Source organism: Anopheles coluzzii, chromosome 3 (genome assembly GCF_943734685.1).
Source record: "Anopheles coluzzii chromosome 3, AcolN3, whole genome shotgun sequence".
Classification (NCBI taxonomy): Eukaryota; Metazoa; Arthropoda; class Insecta; order Diptera; family Culicidae; genus Anopheles; species Anopheles coluzzii.
In genome coordinates, this window is record NC_064671.1 from 46,939,668 (window position 1) to 46,960,629 (window position 20,962).

At 52.3% G+C, this 20,962-nt stretch overlaps 1 protein-coding gene across 1 annotated transcript in view; it reads left to right on the forward strand.

The window, feature by feature from the left end:
* The window catches only part of LOC120959885 (uncharacterized), a 144,584-nt gene that overhangs the window by 117,392 nt on the left and 6,230 nt on the right, over positions 1-20,962 (forward strand). Inside the window, exons 42-71 of the mRNA XM_049609528.1 lie at positions 4-642; positions 889-1,200; positions 1,285-2,295; positions 2,384-3,034; positions 3,281-3,592; positions 3,677-4,687; positions 4,776-5,426; positions 5,673-5,984; positions 6,069-7,079; positions 7,168-7,818; positions 8,065-8,376; positions 8,461-8,793; positions 8,860-9,471; positions 9,560-10,210; positions 10,457-10,768; positions 10,853-11,185; positions 11,252-11,863; positions 11,952-12,602; positions 12,849-13,160; positions 13,245-14,255; positions 14,344-14,994; positions 15,239-15,550; positions 15,635-15,967; positions 16,034-16,645; positions 16,717-17,040; positions 17,278-17,610; positions 17,703-18,845; positions 18,941-19,153; positions 19,443-19,838; positions 19,931-20,899. Of these exons, the coding sequence (XP_049465485.1) occupies positions 4-642; positions 889-1,200; positions 1,285-2,295; positions 2,384-3,034; positions 3,281-3,592; positions 3,677-4,687; positions 4,776-5,426; positions 5,673-5,984; positions 6,069-7,079; positions 7,168-7,818; positions 8,065-8,376; positions 8,461-8,793; positions 8,860-9,471; positions 9,560-10,210; positions 10,457-10,768; positions 10,853-11,185; positions 11,252-11,863; positions 11,952-12,602; positions 12,849-13,160; positions 13,245-14,255; positions 14,344-14,994; positions 15,239-15,550; positions 15,635-15,967; positions 16,034-16,645; positions 16,717-17,040; positions 17,278-17,610; positions 17,703-18,845; positions 18,941-19,153; positions 19,443-19,838; positions 19,931-20,899 (16,986 nt within the window). The remainder of the gene's footprint in view (positions 1-3; positions 643-888; positions 1,201-1,284; positions 2,296-2,383; positions 3,035-3,280; positions 3,593-3,676; positions 4,688-4,775; positions 5,427-5,672; positions 5,985-6,068; positions 7,080-7,167; positions 7,819-8,064; positions 8,377-8,460; positions 8,794-8,859; positions 9,472-9,559; positions 10,211-10,456; positions 10,769-10,852; positions 11,186-11,251; positions 11,864-11,951; positions 12,603-12,848; positions 13,161-13,244; positions 14,256-14,343; positions 14,995-15,238; positions 15,551-15,634; positions 15,968-16,033; positions 16,646-16,716; positions 17,041-17,277; positions 17,611-17,702; positions 18,846-18,940; positions 19,154-19,442; positions 19,839-19,930; positions 20,900-20,962) is intronic.

A 20,962-nucleotide genomic window follows, 5' to 3' on the forward strand; every position in this document is an offset into this window, starting at 1 on the left:
CAGTACAAATGACCCCCAGCAACCCTTGCCAACCGTCTCCTTGCGGACCAAATGCACAGTGCCGCGCAGTGGGTGATTCGCCATCTTGCACTTGCATAGAGGGTATGATAGGCGCACCACCCAATTGCCGCCCGGAATGCATCAGCAACTCCGATTGCTCAAACAATTTAGCATGCATACGACAAAAGTGTCAAGATCCTTGTCCTGGCGCGTGTGGTGCCAACGCGGAATGTAGGGTTGTCAGCCATACTCCGATGTGCATTTGTGCCGTTGGATATACTGGCGATCCTTTCACTCAGTGCGTTCCTTTCCAACAAGATACGCCCAAGGACCAGACGACGCCTTGCCTCCCCAACCCATGCGGAGCCAACGCTCAATGTAGGGAACAAAACGGTGCTGGAGCATGCACATGTATTGAGGATCATTTTGGAAACCCTTACGAAGGATGCCGTCCAGAGTGTGTGCTCAATTCGGACTGCCCGTCGAACAGGGCTTGCGTTAGGAACAAATGTCAAGACCCTTGCCCAGGAACCTGTGGTCAGAATGCTGACTGCCAGGTCGTCAATCACCTGCCCTCTTGTACCTGTTTCCCCGGATACGAAGGAGATCCGTTCCGATATTGTAACATTCAACAAAGAGAACGTAAGGAACCCTTTGCCCACTTCTTCGCCTGTTGCGTGCTTATGACCTTGCTTCACTCGACCAAGCTTAGTTCGACAATCATAGATCTCCGCTGACCCGCCCTATTCTTGGACAACCTCGACAAAACACACGAAATACGAACGATCGACCTTGCCGCTACCTTTCCCCATGCATTGCTTTTCGCTGTATCTGTTGTTTGCGAAGCTTTGTTCAATCATACATTGTGTCTTCCCTCCCTCACTACAGCGGTACAAGAGTATGTCAATCCTTGCCAACCGAGTCCCTGTGGTCCCAACAGTCAATGCCGAGAGGTTAACGGACAGGCCGTTTGCTCGTGTCTGCCCACTTATGTTGGTTCTCCTCCGGGATGTCGCCCAGAGTGTGTGGTGAGCTCGGAATGCGCCTTAAATACGGCTTGTGTCAACCAGAAGTGCGTTGATCCGTGCCCTGGAACGTGCGGAACCAATGCTAGGTGCAACGTCAATAACCACAGCCCCATTTGCTCATGTCAATCAGGATTCACTGGCGATCCATTTTCGAGATGCTACCCCATACCACGTAAGATCCTCTCCTTTCGTTACACCCACGACGTATTCCTTGCCATCTCCAACCCTATGGTATCGTTGTTCTTTTCTACAACAGCTCCGGTACAAGATACTCCGATCGTTGTAAGGAACCCGTGCGTTCCTTCTCCGTGCGGTCCAAACTCACAGTGCCGTGATGTAAACGGCTCTCCTTCGTGTTCATGTCTGATCAACTACATTGGATCTCCGCCTAATTGTCGCCCAGAGTGTACAATTAACGCGGAATGTCCAAGCAATCAGGCGTGCATGAACGAGAAGTGTCGGGACCCTTGTCCGGGATCGTGTGGCATCAATGCAAGATGCAATGTGATCAACCATACTCCCATTTGTACATGCGAGGAGGGATACACTGGAGATCCTTTCACAAGCTGTCGACCCATGCCACCACCACGTAAGAAACTCTCCCCCAATCTTTGGCTTCCAGATCTCTTCATAACGAATCCCCTTCATTCAACAGCGCCTGAGCCCGTCAATGATGATCCGTGCAATCCTTCGCCCTGCGGGGCTAATGCGCAATGCCAGAACGGTATTTGCACATGTTTGCCAGAGTACCAGGGCGATCCGTACCGAGGCTGCAGGCCAGAGTGCGTCTTGAACTCGGACTGCGCTCGGGATAGGGCCTGTATTCGTAGCAAATGTGTAGATCCTTGTCCGGGCACGTGCGGTCAAGATGCACTGTGCGAGGTGATCAATCACATTCCGATGTGCCGTTGTCCGGATGGAATGGCCGGAAATGCATTCGTGCAGTGTCGACCACAGCAAGCACCGGTTGTGACGAACCCATGCAGTCCATCGCCTTGCGGTCCTAATAGCCAGTGTCGCGAAATCAATGGACAAGCCGTCTGCTCTTGTGTTCCGGGATACATTGGAAGCCCTCCGACGTGTCGTCCGGAGTGTGTTGTGAGCGCTGAATGTCCTCAGAATCAAGCGTGTACCAACCAGAAATGTAGGGATCCATGCCCTGGAACATGTGGAGTAGGAGCCAGGTGCTCGGTTGTGAATCACAATCCAATTTGCAGCTGTCCAGAAAGATACACAGGCGATCCGTTCGTACGCTGTCAGCCCATGAGTATGTTTCATTCCCATTTAGTTCCTCAGTCGTTTAGAATCCAGATCGCTTACGATCACCATCTCCTGTCATCTTTGATCCCTTTCAGTCGAGCCTCCAGTACAAATGACCCCCAGCAACCCTTGCCAACCGTCTCCTTGCGGACCAAATGCACAGTGCCGCGCAGTGGGTGATTCGCCATCTTGCACTTGCATAGAGGGTATGATAGGCGCACCACCCAATTGCCGCCCGGAATGCATCAGCAACTCCGATTGCTCAAACAATTTAGCATGCATACGACAAAAGTGTCAAGATCCTTGTCCTGGCGCGTGTGGTGCCAACGCGGAATGTAGGGTTGTCAGCCATACTCCGATGTGCATTTGTGCCGTTGGATATACTGGCGATCCTTTCACTCAATGCGTACCTTTCCAACAAGATACGCCCAAGGACCAGACGACGCCTTGCCTCCCCAACCCATGCGGAGCCAACGCTCAATGTAGGGAACAAAACGGTGCTGGAGCATGCACATGTATTGAGGATCATTTTGGAAACCCTTACGAAGGATGCCGTCCAGAGTGTGTGCTCAATTCGGACTGCCCGTCGAACAGGGCTTGCGTTAGGAACAAATGTCAAGACCCTTGCCCAGGAACCTGTGGTCAGAATGCTGACTGCCAGGTCGTCAATCACCTGCCCTCTTGTACCTGTTTCCCCGGATACGAAGGAGATCCGTTCCGATATTGTAACATTCAACAAAGAGAACGTAAGGAACCCTTTGCCCACTTCTTCGCCTGTTGCGTGCTTATGACCTTGCTTCACTCGACCAAGCTTAGTTCGACAATCATAGATCTCCGCTGACCCGCCCTGTTCTTGGACAACCTCGACAAAACACACGAAATACGAACGATCGACCTTGCCGCTCCCTTTCCCCATGCATTGCTTTTCGCTGTATCTGTTGTTTGCGAAGCTTTGTTCAATCATACATTGTGTCTTCCCTCCCTCACTACAGCGGTACAAGAGTATGTCAATCCTTGCCAACCGAGTCCCTGTGGTCCCAACAGTCAATGCCGAGAGGTTAACGGACAGGCCGTTTGCTCGTGTCTGCCCACTTATGTTGGTTCTCCTCCGGGATGTCGCCCAGAGTGTGTGGTGAGCTCGGAATGCGCCCTGGATAAGGCTTGTGTCAACCAGAAGTGCGTTGATCCGTGCCCTGGAACGTGCGGAACCAATGCTAGGTGTAACGTCAATAACCACAGCCCCATTTGCTCATGTCAATCAGGATTCACTGGTGACCCGTTCACGAGATGCTACCCCATACCACGTAAGATCCTCTCCTTTCGTTACACCCACGACGTATTCCTTGCCATCTCCAACCCTATGGTATCGTTGTTCTTTTCTACAACAGCTCCGGTACAAGATACTCCGATCGTTGTAAGGAACCCGTGCGTTCCTTCTCCGTGCGGTCCAAACTCACAGTGCCGTGATGTAAACGGCTCTCCTTCGTGTTCATGTCTGATCAACTACATTGGATCTCCGCCTAATTGTCGCCCAGAGTGTACAATTAACGCGGAATGTCCAAGCAATCAGGCGTGCATGAACGAGAAGTGTCGGAACCCTTGTCCGGGATCGTGTGGCATCAATGCAAGATGCAATGTGATCAACCATACTCCCATTTGTACATGCGAGGAGGGATACACTGGAGATCCTTTCACAAGCTGTCGACCCATGCCACCACCACGTAAGAAACTCTCCCCCAATCTTTGGCTTCCAGATCTCTTCATAACGAATCCCCTTCATTCAACAGCGCCTGAGCCCGTCAATGATGATCCGTGCAATCCTTCGCCCTGCGGGGCTAATGCGCAATGCCAGAACGGTATTTGCACATGTTTGCCAGAGTACCAGGGCGATCCGTACCGAGGCTGCAGGCCAGAGTGCGTCTTGAACTCGGACTGCGCTCGGGATAGGGCCTGTATTCGTAGCAAATGTGTAGATCCTTGTCCGAGCACGTGCGGTCAAGATGCACTGTGCGAGGTGATCAATCACATTCCGATGTGCCGTTGTCCGGATGGAATGGCCGGAAATGCATTCGTGCAGTGTCGACCACAGCAAGCACCGGTTGTGACGAACCCATGCAGTCCATCGCCTTGCGGTCCTAATAGCCAGTGTCGCGAAATCAATGGACAAGCCGTCTGCTCTTGTGTTCCGGGATACATTGGAAGCCCTCCGACGTGTCGTCCGGAGTGTGTTGTGAGCGCTGAATGTCCTCAGAATCAAGCGTGTACCAACCAGAAATGTAGGGATCCATGCCCTGGAACATGTGGAGTAGGAGCCAGGTGCTCGGTTGTGAATCACAATCCAATTTGCAGCTGTCCAGAAAGATACACAGGCGATCCGTTCGTACGCTGTCAGCCCATGAGTATGTTTCATTCCCATTTAGTTCCTCAGTCATTTAGAATCCAGATCGCTTACGATCACCATCTCCTGTCATCTTTGATCCCTTTCAGTCGAGCCTCCAGTACAAATGACCCCCAGCAACCCTTGCCAACCGTCTCCTTGCGGACCAAATGCACAGTGCCGCGCAGTGGGTGATTCGCCATCTTGCACTTGCATAGAGGGTATGATAGGCGCACCACCCAATTGCCGCCCGGAATGCATCAGCAACTCCGATTGCTCAAACAATTTAGCATGCATACGACAAAAGTGTCAAGATCCTTGTCCTGGCGCGTGTGGTGCCAACGCGGAATGTAGGGTTGTCAGCCATACTCCGATGTGCATTTGTGCCGTTGGATATACTGGCGATCCTTTCACTCAATGCGTACCTTTCCAACAAGATACGCCCAAGGACCAGACGACGCCTTGCCTCCCCAACCCATGCGGAGCCAACGCTCAATGTAGGGAACAAAACGGTGCTGGAGCATGCACATGTATTGAGGATCATTTTGGAAACCCTTACGAAGGATGCCGTCCAGAGTGTGTGCTCAATTCGGACTGCCCGTCGAACAGGGCTTGCGTTAGGAACAAATGTCAAGACCCTTGCCCAGGAACCTGTGGTCAGAATGCTGACTGCCAGGTCGTCAATCACCTGCCCTCTTGTACCTGTTTCCCCGGATACGAAGGAGATCCGTTCCGATATTGTAACATTCAACAAAGAGAACGTAAGGAACCCTTTGCCCACTTCTTCGCCTGTTGCGTGCTTATGACCTTGCTTCACTCGACCAAGCTTAGTTCGACAATCATAGATCTCCGCTGACCCGCCCTGTTCTTGGACAACCTCGACAAAACACACGAAATACGAACGATCGACCTTGCCGCTACCTTTCCCCATGCATTGCTTTTCGCTGTATCTGTTGTTTGCGAAGCTTTGTTCAATCATACATTGTGTCTTCCCTCCCTCACTACAGCGGTACAAGAGTATGTCAATCCTTGCCAACCGAGTCCCTGTAGTCCCAACAGTCAATGCCGAGAGGTTAACGGACAGGCCGTTTGCTCGTGTCTGCCCACTTATGTTGGTTCTCCTCCGGGATGTCGCCCAGAGTGTGTGGTGAGCTCGGAATGCGCCCTGGATAAGGCTTGTGTCAACCAGAAGTGCGTTGATCCGTGCCCTGGAACGTGCGGAACCAATGCTAGGTGCAACGTCAATAACCACAGCCCCATTTGCTCATGTCAATCAGGATTCACTGGCGATCCATTTTCGAGATGCTACCCCATACCACGTAAGATCCTCTCCTTTCGTTACACCCACGACGTATTCCTTGCCATCTCCAACCCTATGGTATCGTTGTTCTTTTCTACAACAGCTCCGGTACAAGATACTCCGATCGTTGTAAGGAACCCGTGCGTTCCTTCTCCGTGCGGTCCAAACTCACAGTGCCGTGATGTAAACGGCTCTCCTTCGTGTTCATGTCTGATCAACTACATTGGATCTCCGCCTAATTGTCGCCCAGAGTGTACAATTAACGCGGAATGTCCAAGCAATCAGGCGTGCATGAACGAGAAGTGTCGGGACCCTTGTCCGGGATCGTGTGGCATCAATGCAAGATGCAATGTGATCAACCATACTCCCATTTGTACATGCGAGGAGGGATACACTGGAGATCCTTTCACAAGCTGTCGACCCATGCCACCACCACGTAAGAAACTCTCCCCCAATCTTTGGCTTCCAGATCTCTTCATAACGAATCCCCTTCATTCAACAGCGCCTGAGCCCGTCAATGATGATCCGTGCAATCCTTCGCCCTGCGGGGCTAATGCGCAATGCCAGAACGGTATTTGCACATGTTTGCCAGAGTACCAGGGCGATCCGTACCGAGGCTGCAGGCCAGAGTGCGTCTTGAACTCGGACTGCGCTCGGGATAGGGCCTGTATTCGTAGCAAATGTGTAGATCCTTGTCCGGGCACGTGCGGTCAAGATGCACTGTGCGAGGTGATCAATCACATTCCGATGTGCCGTTGTCCGGATGGAATGGCCGGAAATGCATTCGTGCAGTGTCGACCACAGCAAGCACCGGTTGTGACGAACCCATGCAGTCCATCGCCTTGCGGTCCTAATAGCCAGTGTCGCGAAATCAATGGACAAGCCGTCTGCTCTTGTGTTCCGGGATACATTGGAAGCCCTCCGACGTGTCGTCCGGAGTGTGTTGTGAGCGCTGAATGTCCTCAGAATCAAGCGTGTACCAACCAGAAATGTAGGGATCCATGCCCTGGAACATGTGGAGTAGGAGCCAGGTGCTCGGTTGTGAATCACAATCCAATTTGCAGCTGTCCAGAAAGATACACAGGCGATCCGTTTGTACGCTGTCAGCCCATGAGTATGTTTCATTCCCATTTAGTTCCTCAGTCGTTTAGAATCCAGATAGCTTACGATCACCATCTCCTGTCATCTTTGATCCCTTTCAGTTGAGCCTCCAGTACAAATGACCCCCAGCAACCCTTGCCAACCGTCTCCTTGCGGACCAAATGCACAGTGCCGCGCAGTGGGTGATTCGCCATCTTGCACTTGCATAGAGGGTATGATAGGCGCACCACCCAATTGCCGCCCGGAATGCATCAGCAACTCCGATTGCTCAAACAATTTAGCATGCATACGACAAAAGTGTCAAGATCCTTGTCCTGGCGCGTGTGGAGCCAACGCGGAATGTAGGGTTGTCAGCCATACTCCGATGTGCATTTGTGCCGTTGGATATACTGGCGATCCTTTCACTCAGTGCGTACCTTTCCAACAAGATACGCCCAAGGACCAGACGACGCCTTGCCTCCCCAACCCATGCGGAGCCAACGCTCAATGTAGGGAACAAAACGGTGCTGGAGCATGCACATGTATTGAGGATCATTTTGGAAACCCTTACGAAGGATGCCGTCCAGAGTGTGTGCTCAATTCGGACTGCCCGTCGAACAGGGCTTGCGTTAGGAACAAATGTCAAGACCCTTGCCCAGGAACCTGTGGTCAGAATGCTGACTGCCAGGTCGTCAATCACCTGCCCTCTTGTACCTGTTTCCCCGGATACGAAGGAGATCCGTTCCGATATTGTAACATTCAACAAAGAGAACGTAAGGAACCCTTTGCCCACTTCTTCGCCTGTTGCGTGCTTATGACCTTGCTTCACTCGACCAAGCTTAGTTCGACAATCATAGATCTCCGCTGACCCGCCCTGTTCTTGGACAACCTCGACAAAACACACAAAATACGAACGATCGACCTTGCCGCTCCCTTTCCCCATGCATTGCTTTTCGCTGTATCTGTTGTTTGCGAAGCTTCGTTCAATCATACATTGTGTCTTCCTTCCCTCACTACAGCGGTACAAGAGTATGTCAATCCTTGCCAACCGAGTCCCTGTGGTCCCAACAGTCAATGCCGAGAGGTTAACGGACAGGCCGTTTGCTCGTGTCTGCCCACTTATGTTGGTTCTCCTCCGGGATGTCGCCCAGAGTGTGTGGTGAGCTCGGAATGCGCCTTAAATACGGCTTGTGTCAACCAGAAGTGCGTTGATCCGTGCCCTGGAACGTGCGGAACCAATGCTAGGTGCAACGTCAATAACCACAGCCCCATTTGCTCATGTCAATCAGGATTCACTGGTGACCCGTTCACGAGATGCTACCCCATACCACGTAAGATCCTCTCCTTTCGTTACACCCACGACGTATTCCTTGCCATCTCCAACCCTATGGTATCGTTGTTCTTTTCTACAACAGCTCCGGTACAAGATACTCCGATCGTTGTAAGGAACCCGTGCGTTCCTTCTCCGTGCGGTCCAAACTCACAGTGCCGTGATGTAAACGGCTCTCCTTCGTGTTCATGTCTGATCAACTACATTGGATCTCCGCCTAATTGTCGCCCAGAGTGTACAATTAACGCGGAATGTCCAAGCAATCAGGCGTGCATGAACGAGAAGTGTCGGGACCCTTGTCCGGGATCGTGTGGCATCAATGCAAGATGCAATGTGATCAACCATACTCCCATTTGTACATGCGAGGAGGGATACACTGGGGATCCTTTCACAAGCTGTCGACCCATGCCACCGCCACGTAAGAAACTCTCCCCCAATCTTTGGCTTCCAGATCTCTTCATAACGAATCCCCTTCATTCAACAGCGCCTGAGCCCGTCAATGATGATCCGTGCAATCCTTCGCCCTGCGGGGCTAATGCGCAATGCCAGAACGGTATTTGCACATGTTTGCCAGAGTACCAGGGCGATCCGTACCGAGGCTGCAGGCCAGAGTGCGTCTTGAACTCGGACTGCGCTCGGGATAGGGCCTGTATTCGTAGCAAATGTGTAGATCCTTGTCCGGGCACGTGCGGTCAAGATGCACTGTGCGAGGTGATCAATCACATTCCGATGTGCCGTTGTCCGGATGGAATGGCCGGAAATGCATTCGTGCAGTGTCGACCACAGCAAGCACCGGTTGTGACGAACCCATGCAGTCCATCGCCTTGCGGTCCTAATAGCCAGTGTCGCGAAATCAATGGACAAGCCGTCTGCTCTTGTGTTCCGGGATACATTGGAAGCCCTCCGACGTGTCGTCCGGAGTGTGTTGTGAGCGCTGAATGTCCTCAGAATCAAGCGTGTACCAACCAGAAATGTAGGGATCCATGCCCTGGAACATGTGGAGTAGGAGCCAGGTGCTCGGTTGTGAATCACAATCCAATTTGCAGCTGTCCAGAAAGATACACAGGCGATCCGTTCGTACGCTGTCAGCCCATGAGTATGTTTCATTCCCATTTAGTTCCTCAGTCATTTAGAATCCAGATCGCTTACGATCACCATCTCCTGTCATCTTTGATCCCTTTCAGTCGAGCCTCCAGTACAAATGACCCCCAGCAACCTTTGCCAACCGTCTCCTTGCGGACCAAATGCACAGTGCCGCGCAGTGGGTGATTCGCCATCTTGCACTTGCATAGAGGGTATGATAGGCGCACCACCCAATTGCCGCCCGGAATGCATCAGCAACTCCGATTGCTCAAACAATTTAGCATGCATACGACAAAAGTGTCAAGATCCTTGTCCTGGCGCGTGTGGTGCCAACGCGGAATGTAGGGTTGTCAGCCATACTCCGATGTGCATTTGTGCCGTTGGATATACTGGCGATCCTTTCACTCAATGCGTACCTTTCCAACAAGATACGCCCAAGGACCAGACGACGCCTTGCCTCCCCAACCCATGCGGAGCCAACGCTCAATGTAGGGAACAAAACGGTGCTGGAGCATGCACATGTATTGAGGATCATTTTGGAAACCCTTACGAAGGATGCCGTCCAGAGTGTGTGCTCAATTCGGACTGCCCGTCGAACAGGGCTTGCGTTAGGAACAAATGTCAAGACCCTTGCCCAGGAACCTGTGGTCAGAATGCTGACTGCCAGGTCGTCAATCACCTGCCCTCTTGTACCTGTTTCCCCGGATACGAAGGAGATCCGTTCCGATATTGTAACATTCAACAAAGAGAACGTAAGGAACCCTTTGCCCACTTCTTCGCCTGTTGCGTGCTTATGACCTTGCTTCACTCGACCAAGCTTAGTTCGACAATCATAGATCTCCGCTGACCCGCCCTGTTCTTGGACAACCTCGACAAAACACACGAAATACGAACGATCGACCTTGCCGCTCCCTTTCCCCATGCATTGCTTTTCGCTGTATCTGTTGCTTGCGAAGCTTCGTTCAATCATACATTGTGTCTTCCCTCCCTCACTACAGCGGTACAAGAGTATGTCAATCCTTGCCAACCGAGTCCCTGTGGTCCCAACAGTCAATGCCGAGAGGTTAACGGACAGGCCGTTTGCTCGTGTCTGCCCACTTATGTTGGTTCTCCTCCGGGATGTCGCCCAGAGTGTGTGGTGAGCTCGGAATGCGCCCTGGATAAGGCTTGTGTCAACCAGAAGTGCGTTGATCCGTGCCCTGGAACGTGCGGAACCAATGCTAGGTGCAACGTCAATAACCACAGCCCCATTTGCTCATGTCAATCAGGATTCACTGGTGACCCGTTCACGAGATGCTACCCCATACCACGTAAGATCCTCTCCTTTCGTTACACCCACGACGTATTCCTTGCCATCTCCAACCCTATGGTATCGTTGTTCTTTTCTACAACAGCTCCGGTACAAGATACTCCGATCGTTGTAAGGAACCCGTGCGTTCCTTCTCCGTGCGGTCCAAACTCACAGTGCCGTGATGTAAACGGCTCTCCTTCGTGTTCATGTCTGATCAACTACATTGGATCTCCGCCTAATTGTCGCCCAGAGTGTACAATTAACGCGGAATGTCCAAGCAATCAGGCGTGCATGAACGAGAAGTGTCGGGACCCTTGTCCGGGATCGTGTGGCATCAATGCAAGATGCAATGTGATCAACCATACTCCCATTTGTACATGCGAGGAGGGATACACTGGGGATCCTTTCACAAGCTGTCGACCCATGCCACCGCCACGTAAGAAACTCTCCCCCAATCTTTGGCTTCCAGATCTCTTCATAACGAATCCCCTTCATTCAACAGCGCCTGAGCCCGTCAATGATGATCCGTGCAATCCTTCGCCCTGCGGGGCTAATGCGCAATGCCAGAACGGTATTTGCACATGTTTGCCAGAGTACCAGGGCGATCCGTACCGAGGCTGCAGGCCAGAGTGCGTCTTGAACTCGGACTGCGCTCGGGATAGGGCCTGTATTCGTAGCAAATGTGTAGATCCTTGTCCGGGCACGTGCGGTCAAGATGCACTGTGCGAGGTGATCAATCACATTCCAATGTGCCGTTGTCCGGATGGAATGGCCGGAAATGCATTCGTGCAGTGTCGACCACAGCAAGCACCGGTTGTGACGAACCCATGCAGTCCATCGCCTTGCGGTCCTAATAGCCAGTGTCGCGAAATCAATGGACAAGCCGTCTGCTCTTGTGTTCCGGGATACATTGGAAGCCCTCCGACGTGTCGTCCGGAGTGTGTTGTGAGCGCTGAATGTCCTCAGAATCAAGCGTGTACCAACCAGAAATGTAGGGATCCATGCCCTGGAACATGTGGAGTAGGAGCCAGGTGCTCGGTTGTGAATCACAATCCAATTTGCAGCTGTCCAGAAAGATACACAGGCGATCCGTTCGTACGCTGTCAGCCCATGAGTATGTTTCATTCCCATTTAGTTCCTCAGTCATTTAGAATCCAGATCGCTTACGATCACCATCTCCTGTCATCTTTGATCCCTTTCAGTCGAGCCTCCAGTACAAATGACCCCCAGCAACCCTTGCCAACCGTCTCCTTGCGGACCAAATGCACAGTGCCGCGCAGTGGGTGATTCGCCATCTTGCACTTGCATAGAGGGTATGATAGGCGCACCACCCAATTGCCGCCCGGAATGCATCAGCAACTCCGATTGCTCAAACAATTTAGCATGCATACGACAAAAGTGTCAAGATCCTTGTCCTGGCGCGTGTGGAGCCAACGCGGAATGTAGGGTTGTCAGCCATACTCCGATGTGCATTTGTGCCGTTGGATATACTGGCGATCCTTTCACTCAGTGCGTACCTTTCCAACAAGATACGCCCAAGGACCAGACGACGCCTTGCCTCCCCAACCCATGCGGAGCCAACGCTCAATGTAGGGAACAAAACGGTGCTGGAGCATGCACATGTATTGAGGATCATTTTGGAAACCCTTACGAAGGATGCCGTCCAGAGTGTGTGCTCAATTCGGACTGCCCGTCGAACAGGGCTTGCGTTAGGAACAAATGTCAAGACCCTTGCCCAGGAACCTGTGGTCAGAATGCTGACTGCCAGGTCGTCAATCACCTGCCCTCTTGTACCTGTTTCCCCGGATACGAAGGAGATCCGTTCCGATATTGTAACATTCAACAAAGAGAACGTAAGGAACCCTTTGCCCACTTCTTCGCCTGTTGCGTGCTTATGACCTTGCTTCACTCGACCAAGCTTAGTTCGACAATCATAGATCTCCGCTGACCCGCCCTGTTCTTGGACAACCTCGACAAAACACACGAAATACGAACGATCGACCTTGCCGCTCCCTTTCCCCATGCATTGCTTTTCGCTGTATCTGTTGCTTGCGAAGCTTCGTTCAATCATACATTGTGTCTTCCCTCCCTCACTACAGCGGTACAAGAGTATGTCAATCCTTGCCAACCGAGTCCCTGTGGTCCCAACAGTCAATGCCGAGAGGTTAACGGACAGGCCGTTTGCTCGTGTCTGCCCACTTATGTTGGTTCTCCTCCGGGATGTCGCCCAGAGTGTGTGGTGAGCTCGGAATGCGCCCTGGATAAGGCTTGTGTCAACCAGAAGTGCGTTGATCCGTGCCCTGGAACGTGCGGAACCAATGCTAGGTGCAACGTCAATAACCACAGCCCCATTTGCTCATGTCAATCAGGATTCACTGGTGACCCGTTCACGAGATGCTACCCCATACCACGTAAGATCCTCTCCTTTCGTTACACCCACGACGTATTCCTTGCCATCTCCAACCCTATGGTATCGTTGTTCTTTTCTACAACAGCTCCGGTACAAGATACTCCGATCGTTGTAAGGAACCCGTGCGTTCCTTCTCCGTGCGGTCCAAACTCACAGTGCCGTGATGTAAACGGCTCTCCTTCGTGTTCATGTCTGATCAACTACATTGGATCTCCGCCTAATTGTCGCCCAGAGTGTACAATTAACGCGGAATGTCCAAGCAATCAGGCGTGCATGAACGAGAAGTGTCGGGACCCTTGTCCGGGATCGTGTGGCATCAATGCAAGATGCAATGTGATCAACCATACTCCCATTTGTACATGCGAGGAGGGATACACTGGAGATCCTTTCACAAGCTGTCGACCCATGCCACCACCACGTAAGAAACTCTCCCCCAATCTTTGGCTTCCAGATCTCTTCATAACGAATCCCCTTCATTCAACAGCGCCTGAGCCCGTCAATGATGATCCGTGCAATCCTTCGCCCTGCGGGGCTAATGCGCAATGCCAGAACGGTATTTGCACATGTTTGCCAGAGTACCAGGGCGATCCGTACCGAGGCTGCAGGCCAGAGTGCGTCTTGAACTCGGACTGCGGTCGGGATAGGGCCTGTATTCGTAGCAAATGTGTAGATCCTTGTCCGGGCACGTGCGGTCAAGATGCACTGTGCGAGGTGATCAATCACATTCCGATGTGCCGTTGTCCGGATGGAATGGCCGGAAATGCATTCGTGCAGTGTCGACCGCAGCAAGCACCGGTTGTGACGAACCCATGCAGTCCATCGCCTTGCGGTCCTAATAGCCAGTGTCGCGAAATCAATGGACAAGCCGTCTGCTCTTGTGTTCCGGGATACATTGGAAGCCCTCCGACGTGTCGTCCGGAGTGTGTTGTGAGCGCTGAATGTCCTCAGAATCAAGCGTGTACCAACCAGAAATGTAGGGATCCATGCCCTGGAACATGTGGAGTAGGAGCCAGGTGCTCGGTTGTGAATCACAATCCAATTTGCAGCTGTCCAGAAAGATACACAGGCGATCCGTTCGTACGCTGTCAGCCCATGAGTATGTTTCATTCCCATTTAGTTCCTCAGTCGTTTAGAATCCAGATAGCTTACGATCACCATCTCCTGTCATCTTTGATCCCTTTCAGTCGAGCCTCCAGTACAAATGACCCCCAGCAACCCTTGCCAACCGTCTCCTTGCGGACCAAATGCACAGTGCCGCGCAGTGGGTGATTCGCCATCTTGCACTTGCATAGAGGGTATGATAGGCGCACCACCCAATTGCCGCCCGGAATGCATCAGCAACTCCGATTGCTCAAACAATTTAGCATGCATACGACAAAAGTGTCAAGATCCTTGTCCTGGCGCGTGTGGTGCCAACGCGGAATGTAGGGTTGTCAGCCATACTCCGATGTGCATTTGTGCCGTTGGATATACTGGCGATCCTTTCACTCAGTGCGTTCCTTTCCAACAAGATACGCCCAAGGACCAGACGACGCCTTGCCTCCCCAACCCATGCGGAGCCAACGCTCAATGTAGGGAACAAAACGGTGCTGGAGCATGCACATGTATTGAGGATCATTTTGGAAACCCTTACGAAGGATGCCGTCCAGAGTGTGTGCTCAATTCGGACTGCCCGTCGAACAGGGCTTGCGTTAGGAACAAATGTCAAGACCCTTGCCCAGGAACCTGTGGTCAGAATGCTGACTGCCAGGTCGTCAATCACCTGCCCTCTTGTACCTGTTTCGCCGGATACGAAGGAGATCCGTTCCGATATTGTAACATTCAACAAAGAGAACGTAAGGAACCCTTTGCCCACTTCTTCGCCTGTTGCGTGCTTATGACCTTGCTTCACTCGACCAAGCTTAGTTCGACAATCATAGATCTCCGCTGACCCGCCCTGTTCTTGGACAACCTCGACAAAACACACGAAATACGAACGATCGACCTTGCCGCTCCCTTACCCCATGCATTGCTTTTCGCTGTATCTGTTGTTTGCGAAGCTTCGTTCAATCATACATTGTCTTCCCTCCCTCACTACAGCGGTACAAGAGTATGTCAATCCTTGCCAACCGAGTCCCTGTGGTCCCAACAGTCAATGCCGAGAGGTTAACGGACAGGCCGTTTGCTCGTGTCTGCCCACTTATGTTGGTTCTCCTCCGGGATGTCGACCAGAGTGTGTGGTGAGCTCGGAATGCGCCCTGGATAAGGCTTGTGTCAACCAGAAGTGCGTTGATCCGTGCCCTGGAACGTGCGGAACCAATGCTAGGTGCAACGTCAATAACCACAGCCCCATTTGCTCATGTCAATCAGGATTCACTGGTGACCCGTTCACGAGATGCTACCCCATACCACGTAAGATCCTCTCTTTTCGTTACACCCACGACGTATTCCTTGCCATCTCCAACCCTATGGTATCGTTGTTCTTTTCTACAACAGCTCCGGTACAAGATACTCCGATCGTTGTAAGGAACCCGTGCGTTCCTTCTCCGTGCGGTCCAAACTCACAGTGCCGTGATGTAAACGGCTCTCCTTCGTGTTCATGTCTGATCAACTACATTGGATCTCCGCCTAATTGTCGCCCAGAGTGTACAATTAACGCGGAATGTCCAAGCAATCAGGCGTGCATGAACGAGAAGTGTCGGGACCCTTGTCCGGGATCGTGTGGCATCAATGCAAGATGCAATGTGATCAACCATACTCCCATTTGTACATGCGAGGAGGGATACACTGGAGATCCTTTCACAAGCTGTCGACCCATGCCACCGCCACGTAAGAAACTCTCCCCCAATCTTTGGCTTCCAGATCTCTTCATAACGAATCCCCTTCATTCAACAGCGCCTGAGCCCGTCAATGATGATCCGTGCAATCCTTCGCCCTGCGGGGCTAATGCGCAATGCCAGAACGGTATTTGCACATGTTTGCCAGAGTACCAGGGCGATCCGTACCGAGGCTGCAGGCCAGAGTGCGTCTTGAACTCGGACTGCGCTCGGGATAGGGCCTGTATTCGTAGCAAATGTGTAGATCCTTGTCCGGGCACGTGCGGTCAAGATGCACTGTGCGAGGTGATCAATCACATTCCAATGTGCCGTTGTCCGGATGGAATGGCCGGAAATGCATTCGTGCAGTGTCGACCACAGCAAGCACCGGTTGTGACGAACCCATGCAGTCCATCGCCTTGCGGTCCTAATAGCCAGTGTCGCGAAATCAATGGACAAGCCGTCTGCTCTTGTTTATCCGGCTATTTCGGAAGCCCACCCATGTGCCGTCCGGAATGCACTGGTAACTCCGAATGTTTGCTTTCGCTTGCGTGTATCAATTTCAAGTGTGCGGATCCATGTCCTGGTAGCTGTGGATTTGCTGCGCGCTGTACAACGGTCAACCACAACCCCATATGTACTTGTCCTCCAAAAATGACCGGCGATCCGTTCACAAGATGTTATGAAATCGGTAATATACAGTTTTTTCTCAAATAGCCTCACTCCCGTTTACTTATGAAAACGAATGATTCCACTTTATAGCTGAAAAATCTCCGCCTCTGAACATACCCGCCGATCCATGCCAACCGTCTCCCTGCGGTCCCAACGCTCTTTGTGCGAATAACAACGGTGTACCATCGTGTAGCTGCCAGCCAGAAATGGTTGGCTCTCCGCCAAATTGTCGACCAGAGTGCACTAGCCACTCGGACTGTTCACGTGTCCAGGCATGTTCCAAACAAAAATGTGTTGATCCGTGTCTGAACGCGTGTGGTTCCGATGCCAGATGTCACGTTTCATTACATGTAGCAAACTGTTTCTGTCCGGACGGATACGAAGGGGACCCGTTCCGCGCATGTACATTAAAAAGTGAGTGATAAACCTTTGCCGTAGCGTGTGTGTGTTTCCAAGTTTATTATAATTATTATATTATAAGTTTTAATTATATTAAATTCACAGATGTACAAGAAAAAAATCTAATATATGCATACATTACACAATTATTTATCTTACATTAAGCAATACGGCCGAAGCCGTTCCTTCTGAATAAAAAAAAAAACAAAAACAAAAGTAATATATCTTCATAATTCCTTTAATGTTTCACAGTTACCACGCCGCCGCCACAGGCTGAACCGAGAGATCCATGCTATCCATCTCCGTGCGGTGTTAATGCACGTTGCCGACCGGCAAATGGCGAAACAGCGATTTGTGAATGCATTGAAAACTACTTCGGAAACCCGTACGAATCTTGTCGACCGGAGTGCGTTGCCAATGGAGACTGTCAAAAGTCCTTGGCTTGCATTAACAATCGCTGCAAGGATCCATGCCCTGGCGTATGTGGCAGGAATGCAGAATGTGCCGTAGTTAACCACACTCCCGTCTGCTCGTGTCCCGATGGAATGAAGGGCAACGCGTTTGAGCAATGTTTGCGCGAGGAAGGTAAGGGGAAAGAATATGGAGGATTTCACAATCAGGTTAGAGATAACAGTTTCTAATATGCTAAAATCATTTCCCATTTACCACTCACACAGTCACTCCACCGCCATCAGACCCATGCTATCCATCGCCCTGTGGCCAGAACACGGTGTGCCGTGTATTCAACGGTAATGCTGTTTGCGAATGCTTGCCCGAGTTCAAGGGAAGTCCGTTCGGCCGGGGCTGTTACCCCGAGTGCGTGATTAACAGCGACTGTCCGAGGGATAGAACGTGCGTCAACAAAAAATGCGTCGATCCCTGTCCAGGCGTGTGTGGTTACAGAGCCGAATGTCACGCGATCAACAACAGTCCGGTCTGCTCGTGCCCAAGGGACATGATCGGTGATCCGTTCGTCGAGTGCAAGCTTGCACCGCCAAAGGATCCGTGTAACCCGTCGCCCTGCCGTACCAACGGTATTTGCCGCGTGGTTGCTGATCGTGCAGAATGCCAGTATCCGGAATGTATCATCAACTCCGACTGTTCCACCAATCGAGCATGCTACAATCAACGGTGCCAGGATCCTTGCGTCGGTGCATGTGGTATCAATGCGCTGTGTAGTGTAATCAATCACTCGCCGGTATGTTCGTGTCCGGCTCGCCATGCTGGTTCGCCGTTCGTGCAGTGCGTACCGCAACGCGACGAGCCGCAGCAGCCACAGCCGGAATGCACTAGCGACGGCCAGTGTACCAATGACAAGGCGTGCATCGGTGGACAGTGCCAGAATCCTTGCACGGTCAGCACAGGACTTTGCACCCAGAACGCCGAGTGTCGCGTGCAGTTCCATCGTGCGATTTGCGCTTGCCGCGAAGGGTACACGGGCAATGCGCAGCTAGCCTGCTACGAGATCGGATGCCGCAGCGATAGCGACTGTCCAGCAACGGAGGCGTGCGTGAACAAGAACTGTATCGATCCGTGCCGTCACACACAGTGCGGCCGCAATGCGTACTGCAAGTCGGACTACAATCACAATGCCCGCTGCCACTGCATGGATGGATATCGGGGCAATCCTTTGGTCGGTTGCACCAGGCCAGAGTGCACCAGCAACGACGAGTGCCCGTACCACCAGTCATGCCAGAATGAGCAGTGCCGTGACCCGTGCAACTGTGCCCCGAACGCACAGTGCAGGGTGGACAACCATCAGGCCAACTGCCGCTGCCCACCAGGATACACGGGTGATCCGCTGTTTTCGTGTGAAAAGAGTATGTATCTCTCCGCATTACCACAACTGTCTAGCTGTGTTGCTACAGTGGTTGTAAAGTAGCCAATGTTAATTATACGTCTTTCATTGTAACAGTTGCGGTTCGTGACCCTGCCCAATGTACGATGGACGCAGACTGTCCGAGTAAGCTGGCATGCTTCGAGGGCGTGTGCAAGAACCCGTGCACGGAAACGAAACCCTGCGCAGAGCATGCGGTTTGCACGGTGCAGGACACGCTGCCGCTCCGAACCATGTACTGCGTCTGCGAGGAAGGTTACGCGGGCGATGCGGAAAGACAGTGCTTGCCAGGTAATTTCAGCACTCTAGAGAGTTGCCCTTATACCGGCTTTCCTGCTTCATCGTAGCTGATCCTGTAGAAACGTAACCATTTCCCAAACTTTAAACCCTTCTTTTCAGCTTGCAAACGATTTTTAATCCCTTTTCTTATTTATAGCTGTAATAGATTCTTTTTTCATTTAGACAGCCTGTTCAGTTCCCCCTTCAATTCCTCTCTCCCTACTTTTACGCTTCGTAGTGTGCTTCAAACCCGGAAACCCTTGTGGTGCCTTTACTAATGGATTTTCGTCTCATATTTTAGTATCGAAAGATGAACCGGGATGCTACAGTGACGTCGAGTGTGCGCCGACCGAATCTTGCAGAGCACGAGTTTGTGTGGACGTATGCAGCGACTACAATCCTTGCGCATCGAGCGCGGAATGCTTGGCGCAAAGCCATAAGGCCATCTGCTCCTGCCCTGTCGGTACGGTGGGAGATCCGTTCCAGAACTGCTACAAGCCGCCGGTTGTGTCGCCCGAATGTGTCGTCGATGCCGATTGCTCATCGAGCATGGCATGCGTCAACGAACGGTGCCAGGATCCGTGCGCCGGCAGCAATCCGTGCGGAGGCAACGCAGAGTGTCGTGCCGTCTATCACCGACCGCACTGCACCTGTCCCATCGGATGGGGTGGAGATCCAAAGACGCAATGTTACAAGCGTAAGTATCGAGCGTATGCAACCTCTCGCCAAAAGAGGTGTATGAAAGGGACAACTTTCTCATTCGCAAAACTTTGACATTTGCATTTGCAGCGGAATGTAAGATCGACGCGGAGTGTCCGTTCGATAAGGCATGTTTCAACGAGAAGTGCATCAGTCCGTGCACGTACGGTGCTACTCAGTGCGGCCGTGGGGCTGACTGTGTAGCCCAAAGCCACCGGGCAGTGTGCATTTGTCCGCTGGGCACGCAGGGCAATCCGTTCGTATCGTGCGTCACGGGAATGTGTCAGTACAACGAGGATTGTGCCGAGCACGAAGCGTGCGACCGTTTGAACCGCGTCTGCCGCCCGGTGTGCGACGACGAAACGTGCGCTCGTACCGCCACTTGTGTGGCCAGGAATCATCAAGCGAGCTGCGAGTGTGCCCCGGGAATGCGGGGCAATCCGTACGTCGAGTGCATGCGCGATGTGCCCGAGCCGGAGTGCCGCATGGACAGTGAGTGCGGTTCGCAGCAGGCCTGCATACGCAACAGATGCGTAAACCCCTGCACGGAGCTAACGCCGTGCGCGAGCCAGCAGAAGTGCAGCGTAATAGACACGCTGCCGCTGCGCACCATCATCTGCGCCTGTCAGACGGACATGCTGATGGATCGGTCCGGAAGCTGCAAGCCGATCGTCATCGAGGAGTGTCGCTTGGATAGCGATTGTGCCGATACGGACCGCTGCCTGCGCGGACAGTGCGTCGAGGCGTGCAAGGCCGATCCGTGCGGCATCAATGCGCAGTGTGCTTCCGCGAACCATCGGGCGCAGTGTACCTGCTCGCCGGGTTATGTAGGAAATGCGCACATCGAGTGTCTACCGGAACCGCGCGTTACATCGCCGAAAGAGTGTGCCGCGGATGACGATTGTTCGGACGATCGGGCGTGTTTCAACGATCGCTGCGTGAACCCGTGCGTAAGTGATGCTTGCGGACGGGGCGCGCTGTGCCGCACCAGCAACCACAAGGCGGTGTGCAACTGTCCAAGTGGATATACGATGGACGGCAATGGTAACTGTATACCACGTAAGTATCATCCGGTTGTTCCGATGGGGGATTCTTGTTTGCGAAATTGTTTAATAACGAAAA